The sequence below is a fragment of the Pholis gunnellus genome (genome assembly GCF_910591455.1).
Source record: "Pholis gunnellus genome assembly, chromosome: 10".
Lineage (NCBI taxonomy): Eukaryota > Metazoa > Chordata > Actinopteri > Perciformes > Pholidae > Pholis > Pholis gunnellus.
In genome coordinates this window covers 3,899,729-3,925,433 of record NC_136537.1, presented here as the reverse complement: position 1 = coordinate 3,925,433, position 25,705 = coordinate 3,899,729, and the positions used below count along the sequence as shown (strand labels likewise).

Here is a 25,705-nt window from a genome sequence, read left to right as displayed (position 1 = left end):
TTCAGCAGGACCAGGCAGGCAGACAGCGGTGTGCCGATGTGTCAGTAAGGCCTCTGGACTCCGCCGCAGAGCAGGTAACAAACCTTCACTCTACGCTTTTCACTCCTCGTTCATTCTTCCACTTCTTTCACACGGGTGAGGCCAGGTGGACTTTCTTTTGAAAGCTTCTGAATGTGTGGTTTCCGGGCAGTAACGCACGTCGTGTAGGACTCCGCGATGTGTGTGTGTGTGTGTGCAAACTGCTAACCTCTCAGGTGGACGTTCTATTTGATTTGTCTCATTCTCGTAGTGATTGTCTTCTTTTTTGGGGGGTTTGTTTTGTTTGTTAGACCTGTTAAAGCTGAGTCAACAAGAAGCGGAGTGTGTTTGTGTGTAGGCAACAATGGAGGGATGGAAACTATTTCATATATGACTGCCCGCCGTTTCAATGAGCGTGAAAAAGATACACAAGTGAAACGATTAATTACTTGTATAATTGATTAGTCAATCGACATACATGTCAAACCATCTCAATCCACCCTCTTCATTGTGACAATCTGCAGCTTTTTGTTTGTCTTCTGTGATGGTAAACTCACAGCCTCAGGCTTTTGGACAAAATGAGACATTTCAATTTCTCGTGGGGCTTTAAGACTTTATTTATCAAACGACTAATCGGTTATTGTAGGAAATATTCTGCAGCTTTCTTGATTTAAAAAAAAAAAAAGACGCAGCGACTTGTGAAGCTCTCACTTTATTGATATTAAAAGAGAGAAGATCATTATGTAGGAGTGGTTTAGTGTTGGAGAGAGAAAAGAAGTAACAGACTACAGCCGTTGTCCGTCACGGAGCTCCTGGTAAGATGAGAGGAACGGAGAGAGGTGAAGAAGACGTGACTACAAGACGCTACAGTGGAGCATGTCAGAGAACTAAAGCTACTGTACGTGTGTTAGAGTTCTAGAGGAAGACAGCGTGTGACGTTCCTGAGGGAAGTTCATCATTGAAGGAGGCACAGACAGGTTGTAACACCCATCCTCACCAGCTTTTAACCACAGGTCATCCCGGCGTGTCAACGCCTTCCCTCTCCATCTGTCTCTCTCTCTGCTGATCCCAGCATGCCGTCTCCCTCTCCTCCCTAGTTGTTTCCTCCCTCCTCCCTCGGTCACAGCGTGTAGCACCTTTCGTTTCTTGCGCCTCTCTCTCTCTCTCTGTGTTCCCTCCTAAGTGCGTCTTATCTAATCTCAGTGGGTGTTTCAGACGTACACATGTCTCTATTCATTCCTCACATCCCCGATGTTGTTATGGATGGGTGGTAGAACGAGAGTTGCTCTTGATTATTAATCCATAGCTTGTAAATTCATACAATAATAGAAATAATTAATAAAGTGGTGAAGGAATATTTCTTTTGGACCTTTCACACATGGATTTATTTTGTTTCTTTAGTGAGTTTTGTTCCCGTTTAGTGTGTATTTTCTACACATCCACCTTATTGTCACATAGTTTCTACCTCAGTGAATCGGCTCAGCAGAGAAAACAACTTTGACTTCACTTCTTCTCATTTGTTATCAAGTCCTCTGATGTTCATGGAGACATGGAGGCTCTGCGTCTTCACTCCTTGACGTTAAGCTTTGTCCTGCACCAGGTAGCTGAGATGTTTCACATGCCCGATAACCCAAATTACATGTACGAAATGTCAAATGTATTAATAAATAAATAAAATCAACAGAGATGACGACAAATGGACAGAATAAAGCGCCCACAATGTTCTCTTTTATTGTTGTTGTCATCTACAGTAGGTATTGGCATAAAACCACATAACTATTAGGAAACAAATCATTGAATATTAAATATTTGCTTTCATTTCACATTATTATGGGGTATTTGTGGTTCTACATATATATTATAAGCTGGCGATCTGTATATTGGCCCCTAATAAAGACGACATGCCCGATCAGACTACTGAACACCCCCGGGCAAGCGTTAACGTTTAAATCAGCTTTAATATCAGTGTGTGTCACTTAAACTGTAAATTACATAATTTAACCTTAATTGAAATATCATCTTTCATCGTTTTTTTTATTGTTAATCGCTCTGTAAGTTGCCAAATAGAGCAACGAAGCATTCTTATTCAACTCAGCATTCTTGAGTGGTAAGTTAGACGGTACGTGGCAGACAGCTGCCGGGGAGTGTTTCGTACTATAGTTGTCACGGGGCATGGTGGAGGACTCAAGCGCAGACCAGGCAGAGTAGTGTGAAGAAAGTAATTTTAATGAACAAAATAATCCAAGCAGACCTACAGGACACGGCAGGGGATCCACGGAATAGACAAATTCCAGCAGGACAGGGAAGACAGACGGGAAAACCGGGAACAGGACAAGCCGAACGGGCGGGTAGACAATACAAGAATCTGGCAAGGAGTGACTGAGGGGCAGGAGTTTATGTAGGGGAAAGAACAGGTGAGAGGAGTTGTGCTGATGAGGGGGAAGTGCTTGATTAGTGATCAGAGGCAGGTGAAGGGAATAGGCTGAGGGAGTGACTGACAGGTAGAGTGAGGAGGGTAGACAAACACAGAACACAGAGGCAAAGCCTAATCGTGACAATAGTTGTTCCAGCGTGGCTAAAGGACTGCTGTTAGTGCAGTATGTTGAGGATTCTGTCTGTGTCCTCTCATTCTCAAGAAACAGCATTAAATAATAGCAATCACTCCCAGTGTTTCTCTAAGCTCTAGTGGTGTGAGAGGAACTCTGTGCTCATTATAGTGACCATCAGAGAAGCTGGAGCGTCCTTTAGAACGGTTACCTGTGTTGCTCTTCTGTGTAATTATCCTGAGGCTAAAGTTCACAAAAGGTTTGTGAATAAATAAATAGGTCCGCACAAATGAGACAAAAAGAACCCGCGTAGCCCACAAAGGGTGAAACGCACCCTTGACTGCGTATCCATGCTCCTGTGCTAGTTGCGCACATTTAAATTAGGTTAAGTGCATTTTTGCATTGGTATAAAATTGCCCCCTTTTCTATGCAAATGAGCTAAAAAAAAGAGACAAATTCATCAGATCAGCGTTAAAAGCCAGACACAGCTACAGTGAAATCAACAGCGTCTTAAGAGGGTCGGGGGAGGACTGAAGCACACACATGCTGACACGGGTTCCCTCTGTCTCGTGAGGCGGCACAATTATTCAAATATGAATTGAGATCGCCCCCACAATGAAATGAAAGTGATCAACCGCGATAGTAACGTTGTTTAACATTGCCGGCTCCGCTCACTGAAAACTGCACTGCCTGTGACATCGCTCCCTCTCTGACAATACGTTAGTACTCCACATTGATCATTGCAATCGCACGCAAACAAAGGCAAAGTGCAACAGAAGTGAACTGGCGTGTGTCCGCTGTTCTATTCTTTACATATCTTTTGAGAAATTTGACCTTGAGGTGGAGCAGAGTATACGCTATCGATCCATTCTTTGTGAACTAGTCCCTGAGGTGCAGTGTCATGCATTTATATTCATATCTATATTATATTATAAAAAGGACTACTGCGTAACTTTATATCCTCTGGAATGTTTCAGCAAGTCTAAGTCTCAGTCAAGGTGCTGATCTGCACAAAGCACAATAATAACATACCCCGGCTGTTGGCTCTGTAGCAGCTGAAGACATGAGTTGTGACATGTTGGGATTGTCCATCCAGAGCAGCAGCTGCTGTCAGCGCTGCTCTGATTTCTGTTTTCTGAATGTTTTGTGTTTGTCTGCGTTTGACACCATGTGAGTGAATCAAATCGGCTCCTTTCTCATGTGCTTCTTCTGATGTGTGTCTAGACAGGCTTGATGATGCAGCATGTGTTTTACAACCATGGGTTTGTCACTTTCTGCTCAACCTGGGAGTGTCTGTCTACATCCACAAATAGTTGAACTTACATGGAAGTGAATTCAACTATTTGTGATAGATGAACAGTGGAGGTTCAGATCATTCCTCCAGGCTGCATATTCACCACACAACTCGTATCGGCTCCTATCGTTCCTCAGTTAGAACGTCTTCACTCTCTGAAAGCTGAAAAGCAGTGACGAGATTATTATTACAATTACAAATAAATCATCATCCGCACATACAGTAAAGGACAATTCTAAAATGATACAAAGTTGAAAACCACCTCTTAGTATTAATGTTAAATGCTTTATTTTCCTGACTTTGGTCTCACGGTCCCCTCTTGAATGAGATGTAAATCCTGACTGATGAAATGTGCATGTACACAAGTCTACATGTACGATATTTCACACAGACACTCCCAGGCTCCGTCACTGTCTGTCTGTGCTTTTCATGTCTGCGACGTAGAGAGCCGCGGCTCCGAACCAGCTGCTTCAGCACAAGGCCCCGCTCTCCCAGCCTCCGCCCTCCCAGCCGCAAGCCAAGCCCCGGCCTCTGGCTCAGCATCAGCAGCCCCCGGCGGGCCGGAGATCCCACCGCACGCTGCCCAAGGACCAAACCCAGCTCCTGTCGCTGCAGCACGACCACAGGCACAGGGAGAGAGAGAGGCAAAGGCAGAGGGAGAAGCCTGTGGCAGCCGTCCAGAAGCTAACGGCTAACAGTGGGAGCACGGCTGCTGCTGCTGCTGCCGCTGCCGCTGCCGCTGCTGCTGCCTCTGCTGCCTCTTCCTCGCCCAGCCGCCCCACAAACAGCCAGCGCTCAGCGGTAAAACCCTGCCTTCCTCAGCTGTCTAGCCTCCATCACCTCTACACCCCACATCTTTCAGTCTGTTTCTCTGTCCCTCACTTTCATGGAGTTTGATAGTTTATTCTTTGATTTCATTTCTCACATTTTTATTTTTGCTGATTTTTTTTTTTTGGTAAGTTATTGCCAAGAAGTTTTGACAGTTTTTTTCAGCTTCATGTGTTCTGTTTTTTTGTCTTGTTTTTCATGCCTATGCATGGTGGCATATGCAGACTATTTGTACAAAAATGTGGTTCTGACATGCGGTTCAGCGTCGACCTTCTATTCTTAGCATGGTGGCTAAACCACACAGGAAACAGACCAAAGGTGCCATTTCTAGAAGAAGACATTTTTAAACAGCCAGTCAGTCGTTTTATTCTGTCATGTTTTTTTTATGTGACGATTAGTGGCCCTCTTGTCATGTTGGGGCTTCTTATAAATGGTATTAAGAATGTTCATGAACTTTGACCTCAAATAATTTACAGTTCGTATGAAGTAGTTGAAAGTAACACAGTTTTTAAGTGTGATTGTAAAGCGCTGACTGCAGTGACTCCAAAGTAAAATGTGGTCTGCGATCATGTACCCACAACAAAGCACTGAATCAGCCAATAGCAGGCCTCCAGAGACGATGTGTCATGGTCCGCATCACAGCGTCATGTTCCCCTTCTCAGGATCATTCATTGTATCCCACAATATATACACTTATATATGTAAAGTGCATTTATGTATATATGTGTAGTATAGTTGAGTACAGCTTGTACTGTATGTGAGAAAAATAAATCTCAGTGTGACCACCTGATAGAATAGTCCACAGACACACACACACACACACACACACATAGGTCTTACATGTGTTTTATGTTTTTAGATGGACCTCCAAGAATCGAGCCTAGCCAGGCTGCTTTTGGCTGCCGGTGTTCCCAGCCAGATGCACTCCAGGCTGGGCTCTGGGAGCAGCTCTAGTCCTTGTACTCCAGCCATGCAGAGAGCTCACCTCAACCAGGTACACACTGCTCTCCTCCTCTTCTCTTTGAGCACTGTTGTTAGGATATTTTCATACACATGATCTTAAACTTTGGTGATGTGTCTAAAAGTGATCATGTATAAATACAATTTAACAGTAACAAATGGCCATGGCTATACCACTTATTTTTCCCCAGAATGCCAATCTTCGCTCGAGTCGAGACGCCCCTCACAGCAGCTCTATGTCAGACATGGCCATCTCCCCGCTGTCCCCGTTTTGCCCCACGCCCCTGACTGATGACGTCTTCTGGGACCCCAGGACGCCACCGAAGGTGAGCAACGAGTGACCTATACGCTGCCGGACGACACTGAAAGTTTACACGCCAGCCGGTTGAGACGACTGACAGGAACCTTGGAGCGACCGAAAGAGGAAGATGCTGTTATGGTCATGCCAGGCGGCGGGTGCAGTCACATGAGGTTGGCATTATGTGTCGGCATGTGCTAAGCATACCAAGCTAAGGAAGCGGTGCACTCAGCACGAGGTTCAGGCTGGCACGCTGTGTGTGTGTGTGTGTGTGTGTGTGTGTGTGTGTGTGTGTGTGTGTGTGTGTGTGTGTGTGTGTGTGTGTGTGTGTGTGTGTGTGTGTGTGTGTGTGTGTGTGTGTGTGTGTGTGTGTGTGTGTGTGTGTGTGTGTGTGTTTGAGGAGCAGAGGGGTTGGGCTTTACCTCAACGCTGGTTGAGAAACACAACATTCACTCTGTGTCTCCGTTGCTTTCTGTCTAATACCACCACTCCCCCGCTAGGTGTTTTACATGCAGAATATTCTGTTGGGCGTATAAACATATGGAGTTGATAGAACAACTGATAAGTACTACACAGAGAGGAGGAGAGCCCAATAAATCGGTCTGTTTGCTGTGTTGTGGCTCTAACAGCTGGCCATATGGAGGTGGTAGAGCCCTTAATAACTGCGCTCCCTCATGTGATCGCAGTGTGGTGGCTGGATCTGCTAATAAACGCTGCTAACTTTTCGGGCACCTACACCACGATAGGGTTCGCCAGTAACACGCTCCAGAGATCCAGGCATTGTAAAGATGTACGACTGTCTGAATTCAAATGTTCTCACGTTCTCACTCAAATAACTACTCATCAGACTAAATGCTCTTATTTTGAATTATGCCGCAATAGTAGACAGGAAACGAAAGACACCGTGTGTGTGCGTGCGTGCGTGCGTGCGTGCGTGCGTGCGTGCGTGCGTGCGTGCGTGCGTGCGTGCGTGCGTGCGTGCGTGCGTGCGTGCGTGCGTGCGTGCGTGCGTGCGTGCGTGCGTGCGTGCGTGCGTGCGTGCGTGCGTGCAGAGCCAGATGCAGGATGTGGGCAACTTGTCAGAAGGATGATAGGTATTCTCACAGTTCACTTCCTGCTCTGCTGGGTGTGTCTTCCTCCTCCGTGACGAGAGGTCAAAGGGTCACCAGCTGGTTGGTACAACTGAGAGTTTGAGGAGAATGAAATGTTGAAAGATCCCGTTTGAAAAGGCAGTACTTTACACACTTTTCTGGTAACCGATTTTGCAACGCTGTTCTTGTCATATAGAAAGGTTTGGAAATATCCCTGAGTCAGATAGTGTTTCCCCACCGTGTGGGAAATTTGGACATTTGGAGTTTAAAAGGAGCAACATTGAAATACGAAGAAACGGCAAAATCCAAATGGTCTCATTAGATTCTCAGTAATAAATATGTCCCGGTGGCTTATAGACTTTTACTGCACTCTGCTCGACACCCTTTCAGGCACTTTAGGGGTTGCTGTACATAGAAAGTTCATAAACCGCAGCAGCCTTCCCATAATAAGCTGAAACCCCTGCCTGGCTCGACGCAAGATCCTCGTAAAGACGAGAGCCCTCCCAAACCTACGCAGAGTGAAACAAGCGATCAGGACCACCAGGAGACTGACTTATGTGTTTGTGTTGAGTCTGTTTTAATTGACTCTTCTTCTGCTCTTTGTCCAGGTCCCAGAGCGCACCACCTCTAAGTTCTACTGTCGAGAGCTGGTGATGGGACACAAGAGGGCCGCCTCCAGGTAGAGCACAGCTGCACTGAATGCACAGTAAACACACAACCCAGACATGGACAATACTGCACGTGTCCTTATGAAGGTCGGCCTGTGTTTGGTCTGAACGTGAGCCAGGCACCTAATGTCCCTTTAGGACGTTATAGAATCTATGTTTTATGTGTTGACGCTGGCTCGGGCTGAACCATCAGCCGACTCTGTAGTCGCTCTTAGCTCTACAGACCCCTTTTTAGCACATTTCAGACCATTGTTTTGCTTCTACAGTCCACAACTTCACTGTTTTGGTTCATTCTCACAGCTTACAACAATCCTGTTTCTGAATGCAGCAGTCAGCTCTGTTAAACAAATGACATACAGACAAGGTTAGCACCTAGCTAGTGAACGTAGTGGAGCATTTAGTAGCTCAGGAGTTTGTGGAGACCAAAACAGAGCTAAAAGTATTGCCGCCGGCCTACCGATAGGTGTATAGCCAAGTGTTTGCTAACATGTTAGCCATGACGGCTTAATGCAGTGTCAATATGGATCTGTTTAGAGGTTGTTACACTGACTCATAATAGCCGAAAATATCACTTAATACCCTTTAAACACCAAGTTTTGTTTGCAGCTAGTCATTCGATTAGCCATTGCTCTGTTTTGTAATAAACTGCGTAAAGGAAAGAAATCAACCTAGTTTAGACTAAACACATTCACTGACAACATGTACTCCTCCATCTAAATGATGTGTTAATGAGGCAGTACGTGCTCCAGCTCATATTGTGTCTCTTACAGACCTTCCTGCAAAGTGGAGTAATACCAGTGAGGTGTTTTACCCTCAAGCCAGTGTCGCTGTAGTATCAGCTGACCAAATATGTGCTCATTGCTCAGCAGCATAAAGACACAATGCATCCGTCTGTCCTTCAGCTGGACACAAGAGAACTCTTAGTGTCAAGTAGAATGTGAATAAGCATTCTTTATTCGTAATGTATTTGGTTTTGCAGTTCTTTACCCCACAGTTATCCTTTTCAGCTAGAGTGAACCTATTTCATTGTGAGGGTTTATAACTCCACAATTCAGCATGCTGCCTTCCACTATTAGAGAACAATCGGTCACGGGAGGATCTGATTAGTTAAGCTCGGGTGATTATTTTCGTTTAGATGAAACTAATGGCGAGGAAATTGGGTCGCTGCATTGTCAGCGTGAAGGATATACTGAAGATTAGAACATATAGAAGTGTATAATGTACAATCCACTCCCTGTATGTGTGTCTCTTTCTCCATCTAGTGGCAGTCCAGCGTCTGTGGCCGATAAGAGTGGACGGTCTGTGTCTCATGGAGTGTCCTCTAACAGCAGCCACCAAGGTCTGTGCCAACCGCTGAGCTCAGCCTCACGCTGCTCCCAGCTGTATGAGCAATACTTATACAGCTTCACCACATCCGCTCGTAGGTAGGAAACGAGCAGTTCTGTCTGAAGACGACTGCTTGGGTTCCTACATGACAAGAATTAGAGACTTCGTTGTTCTGACCTCAGAATTTAACTCTCGGTGTGCACTGATGTACAGCAGCCCTGAGAAGTGAGAAAGAAACAATGTGGTGATCCATTCCTTAAGTCTGATCTAAATACTTTTCTCTCCTCTGGTTACGACCTAAGAACACGTGAAGAAAGGGTTCTGCCAGGATGATCTTTTTAGGTTCCTAAAAGAAATATCTGTTGAACAAGGGGTGGAAACAGTTTAGAAAATATCTGTGAAACAGGTGGGGTGGGGAAGTTTAGCCAGGTTTTTTGTGTTTTTTGATGTAATTCTTATTTCGGCTACAAGAGGCTGAAGTACACTACCCCATGTTCTAAACAGGACTAACACATTCATTGTTCTTCCCGGTGAGTATTCATTTAAATAACCTGCTAACACATCAAATATATGTAGCTTGTGTTTCGAGTGCTTGGAGAAATTACAACTCACCTGGAAGAAAATGCTTTCAGTCCTGTTTAGAACACAGGACATGGTGTACCTCAGCCTCTTGTGGCTGAAATGAGTATTAAAGCAAACGCTTTTCATATATGAGAATGAAAGATATATTACCTTTAAACACTTTTTTTCAACTTGTTCTTAAGTCATAAACACAGGAGAGAAAACTATCGACATCAGACTGTTTTTCTCACAGCATATATGGTTTGCTCTTCTATGATACAGCCTATGTTAAAGTAATAATGACGACGTTGTAGTCGTGTGGTCGGCCACAGTTTCAGTTCAGCTCTTGTTTTCGCACAGATGTGACCCTCGTGTGAACTAATTCTGTGTATGTGGGAGGTTCTCGTGTGTGTGTGTGTGTGTGTGTGTGTGTGTGTGTGTGTGTGTGTGTGTGTGTGTGTGTGTGTGTGTGTGTGTGTGTGTGTGTGTGTGTGTGTGTGTGTGTACTCCCACACAGCCCAGACACACACATGCCAAGCCGGTTCACACACAAAACATGGTCCTCACAGACAGGCTGCCACACCAAGCCCACCACAGACAGTACTGTAAAGCAACCAGAGCACACAACACAGCGCTGTGAGTTCAAAGCTCTCTACCTGTGTCTAGAGAGAAACGCACAGCTCGTCATCTCTGTGCTCTCCGTGCATATGGCAGCTAGGATGCTCTTGTTGTGGCTGTGAGAGGTAGTATTTTCGAATTCCCCCTCTGTGTGGAGTTGGGAGGAAACAGCTTTTGATGCCTCCCACTCAGTTTGGCTGCGGGCCTCGGCCTTTCTTTGTTTCGGAGCCGCAGATCACAGATTCTCCGAGAGACTCGTACAGTAAACAGCTTTTTATCTGCTCCTGATGTGACTGTGAAAAAAGCTGCTTTCCTCTTTGAACCATACTGTTGTGTAAAGGGTACTTGTGGCACTGAAGGTATCTCAATACAGATTGATTATGATACCTTTCTTTATTACCATGAAAACAGCCGGTAGCATCCGTCTTTTACGAGTAGTACTGGTGGTGCTAGTGTTTTTCTCAAATATGGACTGCATTTCCCATGAACCCCTTTGATTCATGTAACAAGGGAAGTGTTGTTGCTCCATATAATTATTTTACAGAAACTGGATGGACAGTGGCCATCATTTTTCTTCTCAAAAGAGTTTTGAAGCCTGTGTAGCGGCGGCATTCTGCTGCCATTTTTTGGCAACGTGTTCCCAACACATCCGTGACTGTGACCACCACCTTTTAATACACCGAAGCTGCTCTAATCAATGTTTTTGTGTAACGTTTGGGCAAACGGCTGCATGTGATTGAAAAGGGCTTGTAGGAATTGACAGAGTGGTCGCAAATCGGTCGCTTCTTGTTTTAGTTTTCCGGTCCACAACTTGACTGCATGGTGAAAAAGCTCTATAAAGCCAATGCACCCTTTCTTCTCAGCCCCATGATACACAGTCATCCCGTGTAGTGGTTCCATGTAGAGGGCCGCTAAGCCAGCCGTGTTTCTGACAGCGGCCTCATTTGTCCGTGGTAATTAAACCTCACCACTAATGTTAGTCTTGTAGGGGTTCAGTGCTTTGCGTAACACCAGCCCTGCTGAGCTGCTGCTAATGTGATGTAACTAATGTGTGTCGTAGGCTACTTCAAGCTAGAGAGTCCTCTTCTGCAGCACTGTCGACAGCAGCACCGGAGGACGCAAGACAACGCGACCAGTGGACATACACAAGTAAATCATTCATTCTTCTGAAAATGTTCACGGCTACGACCAAACTGTGCCGTTCTGCCCCACACTACATGTAACGCAATCAGAAAATCAGCTGAGCTACGTTCATATTGTTTTCGTCACAAAACACACAAAATTCCCCTTTTACGTAAAACGTGAAATGACCTCAGATTAAGTTCCTCTTCGAAGTACTTTAGTGTCATTCTCTTCATCCGTGCCACGTGAAACAGAGGTTTCTGACTCACCTGACCTCGCTCACTCATCTGGCTCCTCTCCTCCGTCATGCAGGGCGTACGCTCTGCTCTGGGTCGGCTTAACAAGGCCACAGAATACTCTTCATCCAGCGACGAGCTCGGCAGCAGTGACGACGAAGAGAGCAACAGGTGAGATCTTCGTCAGTATAATAATGGCATTGTGCTTAAGACATTGTTCAAAATGTTCCTGATTTTAAATACACCGTGTATTTAACCCTCTTTCCTATTAATCCAAAGAACTCAAAACCACATTGGAAGGGACTAACGGTTGTGACAATGAACTGCGTCATTCTTAGTTTCACAGTTTTGAAACAAGGCCTGTTGCAAGATGCTTTGTACAAGTTGTGAAACCAATCTGATAAATCAGTGAAATAATTTGAGTAAAAGGGCGCTATGCTTACTGAGAATTCTGCCACTGAGAACCAGGGCTACCAATGCTAAGCTACACCCAAAACACAAGCTTGAGAAACTGCCCACGTTCAAATGCCGACCTTACAGTCCCCTCTCTTAATTCAGGATTTATTGGACCATCTTAACCTTGAGAATCAAGCCAAATCTGACATCTGTTTACATTTGACATTCCTGCAAACGTTCCATCACAGCTGATTGTGTTTTTACTGTGATACGATGCATTCATGTCTGCTCATGGCGAGGGTACAATAAGATTACAGTCATGATCCCAGGAAGTTGATCAGCCTGGTTTCCGTTGCCATCGATCTTGAGGACGCATTGATCTCCAACTAATTAATGCAGTACCTGCAGTCAGGCTCTGGTCTATAATCTCTGCCTGTCCGTATGTATCAAGGTCTGGCCTGTCCAATGGAAAGGGGAGATACTTCAGGGGAATACCCGATGGCATCGTGCTGCAACCTCACCACAATCTCAACCAGGTGCCCTGCACACACACACACACATACACACACGTTACTCGCTAGAGGGTGCAACATCCATACTGTTAGAGGGAGATGACAACAGACCCCCTCTCTTCATACTCTGTCCCTAACGGTGTCCTACAGATCTCTCGGATAGGTTCAGAGGACACCTACCTGCTGCCGGACCTCCTGCAGAAAACGTCTTCCTCCAACAGTCCTACCCACAATGCACTGGGCCAGCAGCAGCGAACACACGAGCTCAGCTACTCGCAGTTGCCCACAGCCCCTCGATCCCCCACACACCAGGAGCTGCATGTGAGTTTGATATTACCATGACATATTATTTTGATAACAGTAGGCTGTATAAAAAGCATTGTCCTCTCGAGGAATATGTGACTCGTTGCTTTAGTTGCATTTGTCCAGCAGAGGGAGGTGGTGGCACAGTTGAGGTGCACATGTACCACATTTAGAACCAAGAGGGACTAGTAATGATGTTTAGAGAGTAGAATGAAATAAAGATAAAGAGTTCATGGTGATGTTGCCATTTTGTGATATTGGGTATGGAGCCAAAGCCAAACAATAAAAAGGAAGGTGTGGGATAAAGAGTTTTTCTTTCTTTCTTGATGCACATCATCAGGCCGTCAGCAGTCCCACCGGTAAAAGCACCTCCTCCTCTTCCTCCTTCCTGTCGTTCATCGATCCAAGACTGATCCCCATGTCATCGCCACCTCAGAGCCCTGGCAAGTACATTTACACACACACACACACACACACACACAGTTTACACATACTCACACATAGGAACATATTCATCTGTGAGGAAATAAAGGCACTCTTGTATGCAATGAATACATCCTTTTTTTTTTAAATATAAAGTAGTTTACATGAGAGAGAGTCACGTAAGCTACGCTGTGCGTTGTTGACGTTGTGGTTTTGTCTCCACACAGTGGGCATTAAAGGTGAGCAAGTCAAGAGGGAAAACCACAGGAAGGGCTCTGTGGTGAACGTGAACCCAACCAACATCCGACCGCAGAGCGACACTCCGGAGATCCGCAAGTACAAGAAGAAGTTCAACACCGAGGTTCTCTGTGCTGGACTGTGGGGTTTGTAGTTCTATTCTGCTTGTTTTTTTGGAAGGCATGTCGTATTATGCCTTTTCATTTATTCTTCCAAGCAGACAAACTGTATTGTTTTCTGGACAAAGTCCTTTACCTGATACCATGTATTGCATTGTACAGATTTACTGCTGTTTTACAGTAGTTGGATGCATACACTGCAGGTTGGCGGTGGGCTTTAAGCTTGGTGTCCACTGTGTCCTGCAGGTGTGAATCTGCTGGTGGGGACAGAGAACGGCCTGTGGCTGCTGGATCGAAGCGGTCAGGGGAAAGTCTACTCCCTCATCAGCAGACGCAGGTTTCAGCAGATGGACGTGCTGGAAGGACTCAACGTACTGATCACTATATCAGGTACTTCAAAACGCTGACACACAACGAATGCATGCACGCAGTACTCAGCGGTCATATACTGCCCTTCATATGAACGCTGTAGCTCTAGAAGCACTTATCTCTCCCTCTGTGTCTGCAGGTAAAAAGAACAAGCTCCGTCTGTACTACCTGTCCTGGTTAAGGAATAAAATCCTCCACAACGACCCAGAGGTGGAGAAGAGACAGGGCTGGACCTCGGTAGGTGACCTGGAGGGCTGTGCACACTACAAAGTGGGTAAGTACACGCTGCCAAGGGCACACTCAATGGTACAGCTGCAAACTAGAAAACACATGAACCACATGTATTGTTTAATTAGGCGTCTATGAGAGGCACACGTACAGAGTGAGAGCGATCAGGTAACGACTTCTTCTTTTTCCTTCTGGTTTCTTCAGTGCGCTACGACAAGATAAAGTTCCTGGTGATAGCGTTGAAGAATGCTGTGGAGGTGTACGCCTGGGCCCCCAAACCCTACCACAAGTTCATGGCTTTCAAGGTCGGTAACATTTAAATATTTTTGTGCCGATATTCAGAATTCGGCCTTATTCAGAATATAGCATTTTCCGACGAAGACATGTGGGATATGCTGATTAAATTCAGGTTTGAGGAGCATGTGTAGAGTGCATTCAGAATATGCGTCTCAATGGGGTTTTGCACACATGGTTGTAAACTGTTTGCAGAGACGCACGCTCAAAGGAAAAGCCCACATGTCTGGTCAGAAGGAGAAAGACTTATTCATTTTCATCAGCTGTGTAAACAGCTTCGTAGAAATATTGTCTTTTTCAGAATATGGACAGAAAGCTGAATATCTTGTGCATGTAAATGTAGCCCGTGTGACAGAATAGAGTTAGGAAAGACAGCGTATACTGTGACTACCACGGTGTGAGTCACATTAGCTGCAGGGCTTAGAAGGGATGGAGATGTGGACCTGTTGGTCTGTCCTGTCCAACACTTTGGTCACCAGTGAAATATCTGAAATACTAGATGGATTGACAGAGAATTCAGTCCCTCGAGGACAGATCCTAATCGAGCATACGGAGTTACATGCGAACCCCAACCTGCTCAGCTAGTGTCCTTATTAAAGGGTTAAACCGCCACCAACAAGTTAGCAATACTGTCCTCCATTGTCTTTTCTGTCCTTGCCACATCTTTGCACATCTAGGACAAAACATTGATAAAAACATGTAATAGGGTCACTACCACAGCCAGACACATGCACATACACAGACCTGACACATCCTGGCTGTGAGAGGCACACACACACACACACACACACACACACACACACACACACACACACACACACACACACATGCACTCAGCAGAGCTGTGTCCCATTTCTGTTTGTCCTTGGTGGCCTGAGCTGGTTAGTTCTTCCCCGTAGTTTAACCCTCTCCCCTCAGAAGAGGCCCAGAATACACCACCCTGTGGAAGTATTAGCTCCACCGCCTTAGGATGTGATGCAACTGCTCTTCAAATGGTCAAAGTCGCTTGTTGATTCATTATTAATGCAGCCGTTCCAGTTAGATTACTGGTCTTACACTTTATTTTCAGAATTAAAAGTGATGATTGCAATGTTTACTCGAAGTGCTCAGACCACCATTACTAACTTGTTTTGGTGTGTGTGTGTGTGTGTGTGTGTGTGTGTGTGTGTGTATACATGTCTACCCCAGTCCTTCAGGTCCCTGCCTCAAAAACCACTGTCTGTTGACCTGACGGTGGAGGAAGGTCAGAGGTTAAAGGTCATCTACGGCTCCTTGTCTGGCTTCCACGCCATCGATGTGGACTCTGGAACGCCGTACGACCTCTACCTGCCCACACATGTGAGAGTCTGCTTGTCTGTCTGAAGAACACGTGTTCAGGGTTATTTGTATATGTATGTATAAAAGCTTTTTATGTGACTTTATGTTTCACTCTCAAACAGAGAAACGTACAGTTGAAGTCTACTAGGGGTGTCGTAAAAAACATTTTTGGGGTTTTGGAATCTTCAAAGAGGGCATGGGGTCACACTGTAGTGCAGGAGAGAGTCCTCAAACTCTTAAATGTGACCTCGTCTTGAAGTCAGTGGGTTGTGTGAATGGGTTTTCGGTTAGATGCCTGAAATAAGGTCTGTGGTTAACACAAGCGGAAACAGATTTATAGTTTTGTTCTGCAATATAAAAACATTTTGAAGCTTTTACGTGTCTTAAGAAGGCGGTTGCTAACTAGTGGCTAAATGAATCTACAAGTCATCAAGCAGACTGGTCTGCCTTTACAGCCTCGCTGTGTATATTCTCTCTCACGTTTGTTAGAGACGACTGCACTCGCGCTTTAAAAATCTAAAAAGTGGTGTTCATTGGTGGGGATTATCTCGCTGAACAAAACGTGTGTACTTTCAGCAGATCTTTTTTTACTGCAATATTCCATAAGCGGAAGACTCCCGCTGGCTTTTATTTGAGGGAACCAGTATTATTCTAAAATATGTCATCCCTGCAGTGTACTCCTTACAGTGACGTTGGTAACAGTGGTTGTGTCTCCACAACATACAGGCCGGCTCACTGTAGGCCATCTGTATTATTCTCTCACCCGTAACACCCACTTTGCACACACACACACACACACACAAAGGAAAAGAGATGGAGAGAGCCTCTTATAGATATACAGCTGCTGGAGAAAGTGTATTTCTCTTGTGGCAGGTTGTGTCAGAGTATACAAATGTTACGTCTTGTCACACGGAGAACCCTGTTGTGGCCAATCAGGCTTGAGCCACGATACGCCCGTGCATTAAAACGATTGGTTGGGACGATAAGACAAGCTGTCGAACTTTCCTCAAGCCCCGCGCTCATTACACAGAGGAAAAGAATAAGGAATAAATAAAGATTATCTTGGTTAACGCTGTAGTTTTTTAATCTTTAACACCATAATAACATAATTAAATGGATCACGGGATTTTCTTTTTTCTCACTTGCCTCTCTGGGCCGCCGTAGGAAAGCCCACATAGACAATAAATAGTGGATACTGTGACATGAGATATTTATAGATCACAGAGTATTGAGATCTCTGAGGTTGTACATGATATAGATGGTATTCTCTCTGTTATACCTCACTGTTACTTTGTCTTTCCATCATCGGCCGGGATCTCTCTATTCAACCGTATCACCTCACTCCACTCACTCTCCCAGGATGCACTTTTCCTCCCCCTCTTCCTCCCACTCGCAGTCTCTAGATGTCAGTCATTGCTCTCCTGTTTCCCTCTCTCCTCTCCTCCTCCCACTCATCCTATAGCTGTCAAACACTTCTCTCGTTCAGTCTCCTCCTCTTTTCCTCCCACTCTGTCGGCGAGTGCTCGTTTTTCTCCTCATTTTGATCTTCTCTCTCTTTCTCTCTCCTCTCTGTCTCTCTCTCTCTCCTCTCTTCAATACGTCTTCTCCTTTTCTAGTCTCTCCATTACTCACAAATAATAAGCAAGTTCTAAACATGACAAGCATTTCCTGTTGGTAGTATGTGTGAAATGTTCTTAGATTTAAACTTCCTTGAGTTACAATGACTTATGGGAGTCTGTGAAGCGTTTTCCATCTCCACCTCCAAAAAGATGTTTGTGCAAAATGAATCTGTCTTTAAACCTGAACAAATCGCCCACTGCCTGTACAATTAGAGATGGAGCAGGTCTTTATTCATCTGTTTGTGGGCAGGTAAATGTAGCTGTAGCCTCTGGTGAGTCACATTCTGACACATCTGATTAAATCTGTTTTTTTAAAGAACTAGAAGTATTTAAACTCATATTTTGAAAACCCTTTTCTTGAGCCTGATTTCTCATACAGTATGAACAGTAAGGTTATTTGTTTTGTCAGTTCATGTGCTGTACCACATACTGCTGTGCAGGGTTCCTCTGGTTTCTATGGTTTAATGGGTCATTTAAAGATTTGCCTCAACTTTCATTTTATGAAAACGTGGCGATGAAGCAATTTTGCATCTGAGCCATAGTTCAAGACACAGAGGTCAACCTGATGACTTTGTGTGACTGACACAAAGCTCATTCATGTTCTCAACACCTTTCTCTTGCTCATCCACACACACACACACACACACACACACACACACACACACACACACACACACACAGTGCCCCAGACACTCTTGATGTGTGCTACTTTCTATTCGCACAGGGAGTTGGAGCATGGTGAGGGAGAGAGAGACTTACATATGAAAAGACAAAAATACATCGCTCTTGTCCTCCTTCTCTCGCCATCATGAACTGACCTGTTTCTTTTTTGTTTTTTTCCTCTCACCTCTTCTCTGGTATATTAAGCCAGTGTGCATACTGCTCCCTTCTACACCGGTGCCTTACACTGCTGCTGTTTGTGATATCATTTCAGCTCTTCAGCCTCCCTTTTTCCATTTCTCTCTTACATATACATCCAAGCTTTCAACTCTCTTTCTTACACACACACACACACACACACACACACACACACACACACACATACACTCCGAGTGCTTTTAAACCCACTCACTTACACCCAGACATCCTCATACTGTAGTTCACTTTATGTGAGCACTCTTGAGGACACTTCACACCTTCTTCGTAGCTGTATATCCGTACTCTGACACACACACACACACACTTTCTCTTCTTATGCGCGCATCTTTCCACACGCACACACACCTACTACATCAACAGTATTCACTCACAACTCTGATTTCTACTTCCTAATCGCTGCTAAAAGCAATTCACCTACTCAAAATCACAACGCAACACTCGCCCACTTGAGGAAACACACACACACACACACACACACACACATCTTCCCCGGTCGCCTGCGAGCAATGTAACAATGCTGGTTCCAAGGCAAAGGATTAAGATCGCGCTGCGTCTGTGGATGCCTGTTCTGATGCTCAGGATTGTGGTGGCTCACACTCTGGTACAGTATGAAACACGCTCACTTCAACTCTATTCATCCACTATATGGAACAGAACCAAACACTGCCCAACTTCATTCTGTTTGTGAGCTGGTTGGAGACATGTTAGTGAACTGGTTAGAGACATGTTAGTAAACTGGTTAGAGAGATGTTAGTGAGCTGGTTGGAGACATGTTAGTGAACTGGTTAGAGACATGTTTGTGAACTGGTTGGAGACATGTTTGTGAACTGGTTAGAGACATGTTTGTGAGCTGGTTAGAGACATGTTTGTGAACTGGTTAGAGACATGTTAGTGAACTGGTTAGAGACATGTTAGTGAACTGGTTAGAGACATGTTAGTGAACTGGTTGGAGACATGTTAGTGAACTGGTTAGAGACATGTTAGTGAACTGGTTAGAGACATGTTTGTGAACTGGTTGGAGACATGTTTGTGAGCTGGTTGGAGACATGTTAGTGAACTGGTTAGAGACATGTTTGTGAGCTGGTTAGAGACATGTTTGTGAACTGGTTAGAGACATGTTTGTGAACTGGTTAGAGACATGTTAGTGAACTGGTTAGAGACATGTTAGTGAACTGGTTAGAGACATGTTAGTGAACTGGTTAGAGACATGTTAGTGAACTGGTTAGAGACATGTTAGTGAACTGGTTAGAGACATGTTAGTGAACTGGTTAGAGACATGTTAGTGAACTGGTTAGAGACATGTTTGTGAACTGGTTGGAGACATGTTAGTGAACTGGTTAGAGACATGTTAGTGAGCTGGTTAGAGACATGTTTGTGAGCTGGTTAGAGACATGTTTGTGAACTGGTTAGAGACATGTTAGTGAACTGGTTAGAGACATGTTAGTGAGCTGGTTAGAGACATGTTTGTGAGCTGGTTAGAGACATGTTAGTGAACTGGTAAGAGACATGTTAGTGAACTGGTTAGAGACATGTTTGTGAACTGGTAAGAGACATGTTAGTGAACTGGTTAGAGACATGTTTGTGAGTTGGTTAGAGACATGTTTGTGAACTGGTTAGAGACATGTTAGTGAGCTGGTTAGAGACATGTTAGTGAACTGGTTAGAGACATGTTTGTGAGCTGGTTAGAGACATGTTAGTGAACTGGTTAGAGACATGTTTGTGAGCTGGTTAGAGACATGTTAGTGAGCTGGTTGGAGACATGTTAGTGAACTGGTTAGAGACATGTTTGTGAGCTGGTTAGAGACATGTTTGTGAACTGGTAAGAGACATGTTAGTGAACTGGTAAGAGACATGTTAGTGAACTGGTTAGAGACATGTTTGTGAACTGGTAAGAGACATGTTTGTGAACTGGTAAGAGACATGTTAGTGAACTGGTTAGAGACATGTTAGTGAGCTGGTTAGAGACATGTTAGTGAACTGGTTAGAGACATGTTAGTGAGCTGGTTAGAGACATGTTTGTGAACTGGTAAGAGACATGTTAGTGAACTGGTTAGAGACATGTTAGTGAACTGGTTAGAGACATGTTTGTGAGCTGGTTAGATACATGTTAGTGAGCTGGTTAGAGACATGTTTGTGAACTGGTAAGAGACATGTTAGTGAACTGGTTAGAGACATGTTAGTGAGCTGGTTAGAGACATGTTTGTGAGCTGGTTAGAGACATGTTAGTGAGCTGGTTAGAGACATGTTAGTGAGTTGGTTAGAGACATGTTTGTGAACTGGTTAGAGACATGTTAGTGACTTGGTTAGAGACATGTTTGTGAACTGGTGAGAGACATGTTTGTGAACTGGTTAGAGACATGTTAGTGAGTTGGTTAGAGACATGTTTGTGAACTGGTTAGAGACATGTTAGTGACTTGGTTAGAGACATGTTTGTGAACTGGTGAGAGACATGTTTGTGAACTGGTTAGAGAGATGTTAGTGAGCTGGTTAGAGACATGTTTGTGAGCTGGTTGGAGACATGTTTGTGAGTTGGTTAGAGACATGTTAGTGAGTTGGTTAGAGACATGTTTGTGAGTTGGTTAGAGACATGTTTGTGAGTTGGTTAGAGACATGTTAGTGAACTGGTTAGAGAGATGTTAGTGAGCTGGTTAGAGACATGTTTGTGAACTGGTTAGAGACATGTTTGTGAGTTGGTTAGAGACATGTTAGTGAGTTGGTTAGAGACATGTTAGTGAGTTGGTTAGAGACATGTTAGTGAGTTGGTTAGAGACATGTTTGTGAGTTGGTTAGAGACATGTTTGTGAGTTGGTTAGAGACATGTTTGTGAGTTGGTTAGAGAGATGTTAGTGAGCTGGTTAGAGACATGTTTGTGAACTGGTTAGAGACATGTTTGTGAGCTGGTTTGAGACATGTTTGCTAGTGGTTGCTGAATGAAATCTCAGATGAGTGTTGCCATGTTTTAATGCAAAAGACTTGTTGAACTATTATACTGTATTCCTAATAATAAACTAGCAGTAAGAGAGTTTTAGTCACCTCCTGCAGGATATCATTGACATGTATATACAAGTGACCTTTGGGCTTCAGTGATAAACTTCATTTTAGTTCTTATTAAATCTCATCTTTGTTCAGAAGAACCACATATCACTCTCTTTCTTTCTACTCAGAAAAGTGTGTGTCATGGCATTTCAGGAAAATCCAATCTGTCCCTCTCTGAACCTTTTTGTGTTTCTTTACTTAAAGGTATGAAAAATGTAAATGTATGAATCGCTTTGTATTGCCAATGTGTGAACGGACTATAACGTAACTTAAAAACGTTCTCCGACTCTGTCTTGTGGCTCTTCAGCTCCGCTAGTGTGTGTGTGTGTGTGTGTGTGTGTGTGTGTGTGTGTGTGTGTGTGTAGGTGTGTGTGTGTGTGTGTGTGTGTGTGCAGCTAAGTTACAGCTAGCTGGCTAACCTTAGCTTGCTAAGCAGATATGTTTTTCAATGGCTAGCTTGCCAAGTCACTTCAACAGCTAACATATTACATTAAACTAATTTATGTTTTATGACAAATGGTGTTGACTTCAGCCATCAATAAATGATGTAACGGTACAAAGCAAAAGTATATAACTAATAACTTCTACTAGCCAAGAGCGATGGAAGGCAGGGTCAACTAACTAGCTAAATGTTACCTAAGCTAAGGTTAGCCAGCTAGCTGTAACTTAGCTATGCAGCATGGATCTTGAGTTGGCTGCTTCGTAATGTTAGCTGATGAACTAAATTGCCAAAAATATGATGTTTTATTTCAATGTAACACCGCGTCACTGTTTGGGCCGATGGAGTGCGAGTGTGAGCAACAGGATCCTGCAATTCACTGAACAGCCACCAGTGTCATTAATAACAATAATTTTTCTGATATTCCAGATAGTATCTCTACACTTGCTGTTATTTTGATTATTTTCTGTATTATTGTTTCTTAGCTTTAGAAGGCTGTAATGATTATGACCTAAAAATTGAACCCTCTTTGCTTCTGCTTGTCAGATAACATCTAAGTAACAAAATAGACTTGTGATGACAACTCACTTGTGATGACAGTTGGCAGAATGCTGCTGCATGCAAGTTTGTGTATTATGAATAGTAGAGAGATGCTTTATGTTCGAAGAAGTGTCCTAACATTGCAACACACTTAATTGTTTGCATTCATTTGATTAATTTCTTTATTACTTTTGTTTTTTTTGGGGGGGGGGGGGGGGGTTAAAATAGTGCTGATTGTGTGCATTTGTTTTGTAGATCCAGGGTTCCATTCGCCCCCAGGCCATCATCATTCTGCCAAACAGCGCTGGAACAGAGGTGCTGGTTTGCTATGAGGATGAGGGCGTCTACATCGACACCTATGGCCGCATCACCAAGGACACGGTGCTGCAGTGGGGGGAGATGCCTGCGTCGGTCGGTAAGTGTCACTCATCGCTGTGACTTACTGATTCTAGATCAGCAGCTCTCCCGAGCACTGAGAACCTACCCTGACCCAGATTCTGTGGACACGGTGGGCTAAAAACACGATGGTAGTGATTTTCTGTGTGTGTGTGTGTCTCCAGCCTACCTTCAGTCTAACCAGGTGATGGGTTGGGGAGAAAAGGCCATAGAGCTGAGGTCGGCCAACACAGGGAACCTGGAGGGAGTTTTCATGCACAAAAAGGCCCAGAAACTCAAGTTTCTGTGTGAAAGGAATGACAAGGTAGGAGTTCAAGTCTTTTAAGATTTGCCTTTTAAATATCTGCTTAAATGCACAGCTGTATTAATAACAAATGCGTAACATAATTCCTAAACCTGCGTCTCTCTCCGGTTGCAGGTCTTCTTTGCCTCCGTGCAGTCAGGAGGCAGCAGTCAGATTTACTTCATGACTCTGGGACAGAACTCGCTGTTCAATTGGTAACGACTGGACCTGTTACTCTGGCATCAACCGGTGGTGTCTGGCTTCATCATTCTGGGGTTTTCCTGGCGATGCCTTTTTATATTTGCGCCATCTGATGCTCATTTCCGTGGATACTGGACCCCAAACAAAGATCAACAAAATATTCCTGGATGCACAGATGAGTTGATCACAACTCCAGCTTGAATCCATCTCTTTATCCTTGAATACTGCAGCGACACCAAAACCTGGACCCTGAAGTTCACTGCCGCCTCAGCCATCCACGCAAGCGCCAATAGGTACAACTAGCAGTGTCGCCATCCGTAATGTGAAGAGCACACAGAGGAATGTTCTCATGCCTGATCTCCATAGTTACCCCAGGAGTCTTTCCCAGCAGGGTTCAGGATGCAGAACCAGAACCAGCACCAGCATGACAGAAGTAAAGACTCCCATCGTGTCCCGTTTTCATCCACATCGACCTGGAAGCAAAAACCGATTGAGTTGATTGCGCGGTGACTTCTAATGAACTCCAGTGAACATCTGGACTCAAGATCCCGTCCCTCCTACTCTCATCTGTGAGCACTGGAGTCCACAGTTCTGCTCACATCTCTCCCAGTTCAGTTAACCCTCTTTTGTTTTTCTCTCTAAAGGAAATCACATGTCAGTTCTTCACTCACATTAGCTTTAACAAGGCCTGGCTGTGGTGTCTTACTGGATCAACTGAATCATCTGATGAAGTCTTGTTCTCCCAGTACAGACCAGAGCTGTCCAGCTGTACGTCTGGTGTGTCTTCATGTCAGCAAACTGTGTTCAAATAGAGTGAAGTCCTTCATTCACTCCATGGACATCATCTGGGTCGGGACCTAAATGTGGACCAAGTAGGACAACTAGTCAATGTCATTCCACACATAGTCATAACTGCTTGCCATTTCTTTCCTAATGATTCTTTAATCAATTTCCATATCCATGAACCACCCGTGTCTGCAATACCTCAGCAGTGTTATTCCCGAAGGCCTTCAGTAGTGTTCTCTTCTTCACTGCTGCAAGCCGACATCAAGGACCCAAACAGATGAGTCAGTTACTGTATTGAATCCCTATTCTGTTGATTTCCATCTCCTAGTATTAGACAGTGTTATGAGATGCACTATCAAATGTTATATTATTGAGAGAAGACTTCCCTTTTTTCTTGACTGAAGTTATGTTTAACTGTCACTATACCATCCACGTGAGCCTTATAATAAGGCAAAATGTCTCGAAGAATTGAATCACTGTCGTTTAGACAGCGTTCAATAACTTTAGGCTATTCATGATGTCATCCCTCGTCATCACCTGAAGTCCATTTTTCTCTGTGTCGAGCCTGAAGTCAGTTGGCAGTTGAGCCTAAATGATATCTTGGGATACTTGCTGCATTGCACACTTTGCATTAAAATGATTTGTGTTTTTGTAACATAATCTTAAAACAGTTTGATAATTCTCTCCTCCACACATCTGGACCATGTCATTTTATTTTGTATCATTCCATCATAAGGACACAAGTAGAGATACAACTCAGCTCCACCCTAACAGGCTTAGAATTATTCTCTGCATCTATTTTGTACAGCTTTGGATGTCTATATTCTTGTAAGATGCACTGTTTTCTAAATAATTTGTATGTGTACAGAATTATGATCAGGCTTATGAATGTGAAACTCCATCCATCCCAGAACAGAGGTCCTAACGTGTTGTTTTCATGACCTATGAAAACAACAATAGAGGTTGTGAACATGAACATGAGCTGTTGACGGGGAACTTGAAGATCAGGTCATGTATCTTATGAATTCTGTCTGGCTCTTTGCACACTGGCCACATTGTACATGTTTTCTCTGGAACATACCCTTCTTTGAAATTACTTCTTTTTTGTTAAAGTGGAAACATTTCAAGCCGTTCTGTAGTCAGTATTGAAGATATAAATGCTTTGGATCAGTATTTCTCACACTACCCAACATGGGACTCCCACACTTTGTAGTTTATTCTACATGTGATGAGATGCAATGATCCGGGCTGTTGTATAGTTTGTTTCTGTTACACAAAGCAAGAGAACCAAAGATAAAGGCTTTGATGTATTGGCTCCCTTAAATCCAACCATGTAACAAATCACAACTGACTGATTTAGAAAGTTCAATGTATATATTATTATACACTGTACAAAAGATGCCAACTAGACCAACACATCAGACACAACGATGGGTCTCGCTACATCACAACAAAATATATATGCAATTTAATGTTGCTCATGTTCATATATTTAATAGCTTACATGTATGCATTAGAGAAGGCTGCAGTGAAGAAATAATAGGTTTACCTTCAAATGTGAATTTGCAACTTGTCCGATTCCGTTTTCATTATACTGTTTCATCCATCCGATTTTGTTCATCTTCGTTGTGTTTTATGTCACATTATCCTCATATCTCATATTTACTCTTGAATGTTTTATATTCAGTGATACTTTGAGGGTTTTTTTCTACGGACTTGATAGAAATATTGCAGCTGGTTCTGTGAGCATATTTTAAACTGG

The 25,705-nt window shown here is 44.0% G+C and overlaps 1 protein-coding gene across 2 annotated transcripts in view; it reads left to right on the top strand.

The window, feature by feature from the left end:
• LOC306702220 (mitogen-activated protein kinase kinase kinase kinase 4) overlaps positions 1 to 24,603 on the top strand; it is a 51,977-nt gene extending 27,374 nt beyond the window's left edge. For both annotated transcript variants that reach the window (XM_079167779.1, XM_079167778.1), the window contains exons 15-33: positions 9 to 74; positions 4,303 to 4,659; positions 5,546 to 5,680; positions 5,838 to 5,972; positions 7,644 to 7,714; positions 8,966 to 9,042; positions 11,269 to 11,357; positions 11,643 to 11,737; positions 12,414 to 12,498; positions 12,625 to 12,795; positions 13,118 to 13,220; positions 13,428 to 13,583; positions 13,803 to 13,946; positions 14,065 to 14,199; positions 14,358 to 14,458; positions 15,636 to 15,785; positions 22,533 to 22,692; positions 22,838 to 22,977; positions 23,092 to 24,603. In XM_079167779.1, coding sequence (XP_079023905.1) covers positions 9 to 74; positions 4,303 to 4,659; positions 5,546 to 5,680; positions 5,838 to 5,972; positions 7,644 to 7,714; positions 8,966 to 9,042; positions 11,269 to 11,357; positions 11,643 to 11,737; positions 12,414 to 12,498; positions 12,625 to 12,795; positions 13,118 to 13,220; positions 13,428 to 13,583; positions 13,803 to 13,946; positions 14,065 to 14,199; positions 14,358 to 14,458; positions 15,636 to 15,785; positions 22,533 to 22,692; positions 22,838 to 22,977; positions 23,092 to 23,175 — 2,454 coding nt within the window. In that variant the 3' untranslated portion in view covers positions 23,176 to 24,603. The remainder of the gene's footprint in view (positions 1 to 8; positions 75 to 4,302; positions 4,660 to 5,545; positions 5,681 to 5,837; positions 5,973 to 7,643; positions 7,715 to 8,965; positions 9,043 to 11,268; positions 11,358 to 11,642; positions 11,738 to 12,413; positions 12,499 to 12,624; positions 12,796 to 13,117; positions 13,221 to 13,427; positions 13,584 to 13,802; positions 13,947 to 14,064; positions 14,200 to 14,357; positions 14,459 to 15,635; positions 15,786 to 22,532; positions 22,693 to 22,837; positions 22,978 to 23,091) is intronic.
• Positions 24,604 to 25,705: the final 1,102 nt, after the last annotated feature.